We start from the raw sequence: 9698 nt of genomic DNA on the forward strand, positions 1-9698 counted from the left end.
TTTAATATAAATATATAATATAAAAGTGGAACTTAAATTGATATAAATTTATTAAATTTAACAGCAGGTGTTTTAATAAAATATAGAAACGGTTATTTAACAACAAGAAAAAAAAAATCATATGTAAAAAAAATCAGGCGTTTATTATTGGTTAGGTTCGTCCATTTTCTTATACAAAACGCAAGATTCATAACATAAGGTCTGCCAGATAACCTAGTTAATATGCTAAATTAAATAAATTACTAGAGAGAAGAAATAAAATTTTAAAACTCAGAGCTTTAATAAATGCGAAAACGGTGATTTCGAAAAAGTAATTATGTTTGATACAATAAATGAAAATCCAAAGAAAATAAATTTATCGTGCAAGTGCACTTATTACGGTAACGAAAATGCAATGTCCTAATGCTAGCCTAGATCCCATCTCGGCCGCCTAGGTGTTTCTATTAATAACCTGAAAACAAAACAAAATAAGGAGTGAGCGAGTAATGCTCAGTAAGGTAACCCTCAACCATAAAACGGTTGAGTTAAATTCATTTTCTTCAAAACGAGTATTCAAAAACACACTTGGAATCAGAAATTTCCATAATATAAAATATAAATTCGGCATTTTTCATAAAACATAAAATTACTGGTTGGTAAATAAACTTCTCATATTTAGGGTCCATGTACGCTATTACGCCCTGTGTACTAGGGTTGCGCGGTCTACTGCAACCTCAGGCAGGTAAACTGTGGCCACAGGCCTGCCCCGTTAGCTAATTAATTGAAGTGCACTTAGCATGACATAGGGATGGATTCCGCCTTCTCTAAGTCCTTCAGCGGTTGCGCTTCCATCCAAGCAACAGTACCGAACTTAAACTCTGTAAATCTTTGTGAATATCTCTGGGGCCAAAATAATAATCTCCTCCACACACGTGCCTCATCTATAAAAATCTTTCTTTTTCTCATAAATTATTCTTATTCCTTTGATAACTCTTGAGGCAACACGTGGAAGGGTTTTTTTACTCTCATTTTCTCATTAATTTCAAAAAACTGTAACTTTCCGTCTCGGGAACCAACTAAGCAATTTACTAATAATTAGAAAATCATTTATAACCAAAGCTTCTCTTAAAACTGTGATTTCAAGAATAACATTTATACCAACAACTTTCATCTCAAAACTATTTTTAAAACAATCCTTTATGCATAAATATAATTTGAAATACAGAACAAGAACAATTAATTGCAAATATGCTAATAAAAATACAAAGTAATATGACATAAAACAATTAGAGAAGAGGTAGAGGATCCCTTACTTCTCCGAATGTAACTAAGGCAAATTCCTTGACAGCTAGCTAGTCACCTGAATACAGGTTCTAACAAATTAATACTACATACTCGTCACTAGAAAATATCCAAACACTACTACGGTTCGTCTTGCTAGCCTATTGAGAATGGATTCCCAAGGTACGTTCGACGACATTAACCGTATAATAATTAAACTATTAAATAGGAAATAACATATTTTTATTATTAGAAATAGGATTCAATAAAGATAAATATCATAAGAAATATTTTCTATTGGAATCGTATAATTTGATGAAGTTTCATGTTGTTAATAAAATAAGAAAAGAGGTTGCATGTACTGTGAAGACCGACCTCATTATATATATGCATATAAATTACCAAAATATAATAGATTGTTAAAGTAACTCCATAAAATATATAATAGGACTAATCAACACCTGTCCCTTTACTTTTTGTATACAAGTGTCAACTTATATTAAAATATAGCATTAACACATGCTAATAACTGTTATTTTGATAAACTTAGGTATAACAAATTATAGATATACTCAAAATAAATTATTAAAAGCACATTGTGGCACACTGTGCTCATCACTGCTAGAAAAGAAAATAAGGAAAAATTTACTAAGGACAGCCCCTCATCTGTTGGTAGTAAAGAAAAGCAAACAATATATAATCAAGGGCGTTGGGCGTTGGATGTAGCACGCCAAAAAAACAAAAAACAAATAACTAAAGGACAAATTGGAAAAATCCATACAAAGTAAGAACAAAGCAAGGCTAAGAAATTTCAAGGCATGGGTCTGCTACGGATTAGACAAAAAGACAAAGACCTTTGTATAAAAATAAAAAAAATAAAAAAAAAGAACAAAACCTGCTACGGATTAGGAAAAAGAAAGAACAAGCAAGACTATCTCCTAGTCTAGTACATGAAAAGAAGAGCAAGGAAGAAAATAAATATGCAATCAATCATAAACAAGGACAACACATGGTTCATGACCCACGGCTATAGCAAAAGGAAAAGGAAAGAAGAGAACAGGAGGTTACCTCGTGCAGTCTACCATGAGAGGTAGAAGTGGGGGAAAACCAAAAATTTTGTGAAAGAGGGAGAGAGAGACGGCTTCTAAAATTTTGTGAGATGAGAAGAGAGGCTCACGCATAAGAGGTGTATTTATCAGTATAGGGTTTTCTTACTTGGGACCACTAGGGTTTTTGGCAATTGGACTTTTACATGTAAGACAAAAAATTAGGTATTAAATATTACTATAAATTGTTATGTGTAAAAGAGGAATTCAATATTAATATAAAAATTTTTTAAATGTAAAAGAAGGTATTTAGTAAAATATAAAAGCGGGCATTTAATAAAACATAAAGTATTATATATAAAATATCGGGGTTTTATTGTTCTATCAAGTCATCCATTCTCATAGGTAATAAAAGACTATTTTACCCTCGAAAGGGAGTCGGGTTTATTACATTATTTTGCCCTGAGGTCGTCATGCCGGCTAATCTTGTTATATTTGAGATGAGCGAGTTTGACGTGATCTTAGGTATGGATTGGTTATCCATGTACCATGCTTGCGTCGACTGTTTTTGCAAGGAATTAGTGTTCAGACCACCAGGAGCAACAGAATTCAAAATTAAGGAGAATAGGGTTTCAACTTACCCAAACTAGTATTAGCAATGCAAGCGACTCGGCTTTTGAAGCAAGGGTGTTCGGGATTCTTGGCGTGTGTGACAAAAGAAGCACCAGAAGCAATGCTCGAGGAGATACCTATCGTGTGGGATTTTGTGGATGTGTTTTTAGAGGAACTACCTGTGTTACCTCCCGACAGAGAGATCGAGTTTACTATAGACTTATTACCAGGCACGAGACCTATATCCAAGGCACCTTACCGGATGACACCACTTGAACTGAGAGATTTGAAAGAGTAGTTGCAAGAACTCCTAGATAGAGGATTCATTCGCCCAAGTGTATTTCCTTGGGGAGCGCCCGTTTTATTTGTGAAGAAAAAGGATGGATCGATGAGGTAGTGTATCGACTATAGGGAATTGAACAAGGTAACCGTCAAGAACAGATACCCGCTACCAAGAATTGATGACCTTTTTTATCAATTACACGGTTCCCAAGTATTCTCTAAGATCGACCTAAGGTCCGGATACCATCAACTCAAGATTAAGGAAGAAGATATCCAAAAGACAGCATTTAGAACACGTTACGGGCACTACGAGTTCCTGGTAATGCCGTTCGGATTAACCAATGCCCCGGCTGCATTCATGGACATGATGAATCGAACCTTTCGAGAACTCGTCGATAGGTGTGTGGTGGTATTTATTGATGATATATTAATTTATTCGAAGAGTCGAGAAGAGCACGAGGAGCATTTGTCTACGGTATTGAGTATCTTGAGGAAACATAAACTTTTTGCGAAATTCAAGAAGTGTGAATTCTGGTTGGAAGAAGTAACATTCTTGGGGCATGTCATATCAAAGGAAGGAATTTCGGTGGATCCCAGTAAGGTGGAGGCCGTGGTTAATTGGGCAAGGCCTACGAGTGTCCATGAGATACAAAGCTTCTTGGGCCTCGCAGGTTATTATAAAAGATTCGTTGAAGGGTTTTTCAAGCTAGTTGCACCCTTAACCAAACTTACCAAGAAGAATGAGGCGTTCATGTGGTCGGAGGATTGTGAAAGGAGTTTTCAAGAGCTGAAATACCGACTGGTCTCAGCACCTGTTCTCACTCTTCCATTCGGGACTGGTGGATTCGTAATTTATAGCGACGCTTCCTACAAAGGATTAGGTTGTGTTCTGATGCAACATGGGAAAGTGATTGCCTATACCTCGAGGCAACTAAAAGTACACGAACGGAATTATCCGACTCATGATCTTGAGCTCGCTGCAGTGGTTTTCGCGTTGAAGATCTAGAGACATTACCTTTACGGGGAGCATTGCGAAATTTACACAGATCACAAGAGCTTAAAGTATTTCTTTACCCAGAAGGAACTCAACATGCGCCAAAGACGGTGGCTGGAACTCCTCAATGATTATGACTGCTCCATCAACTATCACCCTGGGAAAGCAAACATGGTGGCTGATGCCCTCAGTAGGAAGACAACAGTGGGAAGAGTAGCAGCGATGTTTACAACTCAAAAGGAGTTACTTCTGGATATGGATAGAGCGGGCATTGAACTGGCAGTGGAAGAAGTGCAGTCTTACCTCGGAAAGTTAACCTTGGAACCAACCTTACTAGAACAAATTGGAGTGGCCCAGCTAGCGGACGAGGAACTAGCTAAAATCCAAACGGAAGTCGGTGAAAGTGGACGAGAAGATTTTGGTATTTCTGAAGACGGGGCGCTAAGGTACCGGAATCGTTTGTGTGTACCTAAGGAAGACAATCTAAAAAGAGCGATCTTAGCAGAAGCTCATCAATCACTGTATGCCGTACATCCGAGAAGCACCAAAATGTATCGGGACTTAAAGGAGCACTATTGGTGGAACGGCATGAAGAGGGAAGTTGCACAGTTTGTAGAACGTTGCCTTACCTGTCAGCGGATCAAAGCAGAACATCAAAACCAGCGGGGATGCTCAAACCATGAACCATTCCAGAATGGAAGTGGGAACATATAGCCATGGACTTCGTCACGAGTTTACCGAAGACGCTGACTGGACTGGATGCAGTATGGGTAGTGGTCGATCGTTTGACGAAGTCGGCACATTTTCTGCCCATTAAAACAGCATATGACATGAGTCGTTTGGCAAAGGAGTATGTGAGTGAGATTGTACGACTGTACGGTGTGCCAGTGTCGATCATTTCAGATCGTGACCCACGCTTTACTTCTCGATTTTGGCAGAGCCTGCAAGCCACAATGGGAACGAAGCTAAACTTTAGTACCGCATTCCACCCTCAAACGGACGGGCAATCGGAAAGAACAATCCAAACATTGGAAGATATGTTGAGAGCGTGTGTTCTGGATTTCAAAGGTAGCTGGAGTCAGTATATTCCTTTAATAGAATTTGCATACAATAATAGCTACCAAGCAAGCATCAAGATGGCACCATACGAAGCCCTCTACGGGAGAAGGTGCCGATCACCACTCTATTGAGACGAGGTTGGAGAGCGACAATTGACAGGACCAGAATTAATCTAGGAAACAGCAGAGAAGGTTACACTAATCCGGCAGAGATTGACCGAGGCTCAAAACCGACAAAAGAGCTACGCGGATCACTGACGGAGAGATTTGGAGTTTGCAAATTTAGATAAAATATTTCTTAAGGTAGCACCGATGAAAGGAGTGACCCGTTTCGGGAAGAGAGGTAAGCTGAACCCTCGATACATCGGACCCTACGAGATATTGGATCGAGTTGGCCCTTTAGCATATCGCTTAGCATTGCGGCCATGTTTGTCTGGAGTGCACAATGTCTTCCATGTATCGGCATTACGAAAATATGTCGCAGACCCCTCACACGTGTTGGAGGCTGAAACGATTCCCTTACGGGAAAATTTGTCATACGAGGAGGGACCCATGAAGATCATTGATAAGAAAGAGAACGAATTACGCCGGAGACGGATCCCAATGGTCAAAGTGATGTGGAGTAACCACCAATCGCTAGAGGAAGCTTCATGGGAACTAGAAGAGACTATGCGTGACAAATACTCGTATTTGTTTGCGTAGTAACCGAACAAGGAAATTGAGGTAGATAAAGTTGTATTGGATGTAATAAATTCCGCAGATTCATTGATATTTTTTTTTTTTCTCTCCCCCTTCTTTTTGTAGTTATTGGAATGAGTATGCCTATTAGTTAACTATTTGATTAACATGTGCAATAACGACCTCAAGGCGTACACCAGACGAACCAAAGCACACGACCCTAGTTCCCGACCACGTCAAGCATGGGATCGATTTATTAAGGAGTTGAAGAACATACTAAGTACGACTCTGATATATCAGGTACCTTTCATAGCTACTATTGTAGTTGATTATTGAATTTTGAGGACGAAATTCTTATAAGGAGGGGAGATTGTAATAACCCCGACCCCCTTTCGAGGGTAGAATAGTCTTTACCACCTATGAGAATGGATAACTAGACGGGAATAATAAACGCCTGATTTTTTTTACATATGATTTTTTTTTCTTGTTGTTAAATAACCACTTCTATATTTTATTAAAACACATGCTTTTAAATTTAATAAATTTATATCAATTTAAGTTCCACTTTTATATTTTATATTTATATTAAAATATGAGGACCAGATTTTATATTAAAAATATTAGATATCTGATTTATTATTATTAAAATACCTGTTTTAATACATAAAACCCTAACAGCCAAAGAATGAAACCCTACTCCTATAAATAAATATTTTAGCACTCACCACTCCACACCTCGTAATATTTTATAACAAGTAGTCGCACCTCTCTCTCTTCCTCTTGCTAGGAATTTTGGCTCTCCACAGACAAGGTAATCTTTTGTCCGTTTTATATTTTGTCTCCTTGGTTAATGGTAATATGAATGCAATTGTTTCTCATTTTTTTCTCTCAACTTCCTGTACTGATACCATCGCACTGTCCTTCTCCTATTTTCTTTCTTTCTTTCCTGAACACTGCTGTACCAAAACCTGCAATTGACTTGGATAATATCAATTTTTTTCTCCTATGTACAGTAGCATGACATCATAAGAATTGCTTTAACCATCATCTTTTGCTTTATGTTCCTTGTCTGCACCTAGTCACGAAAGGCATGCAACACATATACATTAGTTTTTTTCTTTTGTTTTGTTTCTTTTTCTTTTCTTTTCTTTTCTTTTTTTTTCTATTTCCTATCACCACCAACACCCATTATGACACTGGACCATTGTGTATATATATATTCTTTCTCTCCCTGGTCTAGCCGAAACCAAATACAGGTGCTGAATTGACGAATTCTCAACCTTTTTTTTTTAATAGCCGAATACTATTTTTTTTGAAATTTCCCTTGTTGTCTGTTTTATTTACACTTCTTTGTACAATTTTGGGTTGCCATAAATCCTTCCACTGAGGGGTGTATAGTCTTAAAAAAATTCTGTCTTTGTACAAAGTAGTTTAATGTAAACATTCAAACTTTCTTGAAATTTTTTTTAAATGAAATCATGGATCACTTTTATAAATCATTTTTTATTAAGGGTATAGTTTGTGGTATCGGAAATTTATTTAAACTTTATAATTATAAAATAAAATATTTTTGATGACAAATATATTTATTAAGAAGTTGAAGAACATACTAAGTACGACTCTGATATATCAGGTACCATTCATAGCTATTGTCGTAGTCGATTACTGAATTTCGAGGACAAAATTCTTATAAGGAGGGGAGATTGTAATGACTCCGACCCCTTTCAAGGGTAGAACAGTCTTTACCACCTATGAGAATGGATAACTAGACGGGTATAATAAATGCCTGATTTTTTTTACATATGATTTTTTTTTTCTTGTTGTTAAATAACCGTTTCTATATTTTATTAAAACACCTGCTGTTAAATTTAATAAATTTATATCAATTTAAGTTCCACTTTTATATTATATATTTATATTAAATTATGATGACCAGATTTTATATTTTTATTCAATTTTATTATCATTAAAAATATCTGTTTTAGTACATAAAACCCTAGCAACCAAAGATTGAAACCCTACTCCTATAAATGAATCTTTTAGCCGTCACTCTCTACTCTCATCACAAAAAGAAAAGTTTTCAAGCCTTCTCTCCCTCGCGCTGTACGTACAAGGATTTTCAGTTTCCTTCACTCCTACCTGTAGGTATATTTTTTTTTTTTTTTTCATATTTCTATTCTTTTCTTTTCTGCTGTACCGACGTAACGTACGTCTTTCTCCCTTATTTTTTTTTTTCTCTTCTTTCTTTTATTTGATGACTACCGTAGCATGCAGCCTTGATGTTTTTGTGACAATGTCTTCTCAGTTTAGTGCAATCATCGCAGGTCTCTAGGACTAGCTAGATTATTTTTTCTTTTTCTTTTTTTTCTTTTTGTAGCTTTGCTGTTGACTATTCTTTTATAGCCTTGTTGTCTTGCTTTTCTTCTTGTTACACAGCCAAGACTTTTGTCCCACTTGCATGTTGTTCTTTTCATGCTCTTTTTCTAATACCAACGTCATCCTCCTATTTCCTCCAATTCTCTTACAGAAATTCTGTAGTACCACATGTCAAACTTGCAATTCCTTTTATTATCATTATTCTTATTCCATCAAGAAACTTCACACCGAGTGCTTCTCTCGGTTTCTTAATTTTTTTTTTTCCTTTTCTTTCCTAGCAATAAAATCACAGGAAGCATAGCAGACTAGCTTTACTGTTTATTCTTTTTATTTTATTTTATTATGTTAATTAATTAATTAATTTATTTATTTTGTTCTCTTAAATCTTTTCCACGAAGAAGCAAAACTGTTTTAGTTCAATTGTTTCAAACCTTCTTGTAAATTTCTTAAAAAGAAATCATGGATCATTTTTATAAACCATTTTTATTAAGGGTATAATTCGTAATATCGGAATTTATTAAACTTTATTATTATAAAAGAAAATATTTCTGATGACAAATACCTTTATTAAGTCGTATTTCTAATTCCAATAAAATAAAACGTGTTGTTACCTATTTAATGATTTAAATATTATTCGAGTAATTAATGTCTTTAAACATATCTAGGGAATCCATTCTCGATAGGTTAGCAAGATGAATCTTAGTGGTGTTAGTGTGTAGTTTAGTGACTAGTGCGATGTATTAATTTACTTAAACCTGTATCAGGTGACTAGCTAGCTGTCAAGGAATTTGCTTTAGTTGCATTCGGAGAGGTAAGGGATCCTCTACCCCTTTTCAAATTGTTTTATGTCATATTACTTTATCCTTTTTTTTAGCATATTTGCAATTAATTGTTCTTGTTCTATATTTCAAATTATATTGATGCATGAAGGACTGTTTTAAAAATAGTTTTGAGATGAAAATTGTCGGTATAAATGTTAATCTTGAAATCATTGTTTTAAAAGAAGCTTTGGTTATAAAGGATTTTCTAATTATTAGTAAATTGTTTAGTTGGTTCCCGAGATGGGAAGTTACAGCTTTTTGAAATTTATGAGAAAAGGAGAATAAAAACCCTCACACTCGTTGCCTCAAGAGTTATCAAAGGAATAAGAATAATTTATGAGAATGAGATTTTTATAAATGAGGCACGTGTGCGGAGGAGACTATTATTTTGGCCCAGATATATTCACAGAGATTTGCAGAGCTTAAGCTCGGTACAGTTGCTTGGATGGAAGCGCAACCGCTGAAGGACTTAGAGAATGCGGTAATCCATCCCTATGTCATGCTAAGTGCACTTCAATTAATTAGCTGACGGGGCAGGCCTGTGGCCACAGTTTACCTGCCTGAGGTCGCA

General features: G+C 35.9%; 1 protein-coding gene and 1 long non-coding RNA gene across 2 annotated transcripts; one reads left to right on the forward strand and one right to left on the reverse strand.

Moving 5' to 3' along the window:
- Positions 1–258: 258 nt before the first annotated feature.
- On the reverse strand, positions 259–2402 carry LOC133874696 (uncharacterized). The gene is made up of 2 exons (XR_009901352.1): positions 2329–2402; positions 259–451 (listed from the first exon to the last, which is right to left on the reverse strand). It is a non-coding gene; the product is annotated as an uncharacterized LOC133874696 (long non-coding RNA).
- Positions 2403–5564: 3162 nt separating this feature from the next.
- On the forward strand, positions 5565–5954 carry LOC133876173 (uncharacterized). Its single transcript, XM_062314458.1, has one exon. It carries the CDS (start codon positions 5565–5567, stop codon positions 5952–5954), a length of 390 nt encoding a protein of 129 aa, XP_062170442.1.
- Positions 5955–9698: the final 3744 nt, after the last annotated feature.

The sequence above is a fragment of the Alnus glutinosa genome, chromosome 8 (assembly GCF_958979055.1).
Source record: "Alnus glutinosa chromosome 8, dhAlnGlut1.1, whole genome shotgun sequence".
Taxonomy (NCBI): domain Eukaryota; kingdom Viridiplantae; phylum Streptophyta; class Magnoliopsida; order Fagales; family Betulaceae; genus Alnus; species Alnus glutinosa.

Bases quoted from the DNA above. Each gene is read 5' to 3' on its own strand.
- LOC133876173 (XM_062314458.1), top strand. From the start codon at position 5,565: ATGAAAGGAGTGACCCGTTTCGGGAAGAGAGGTAAGCTGAACCCTCGA.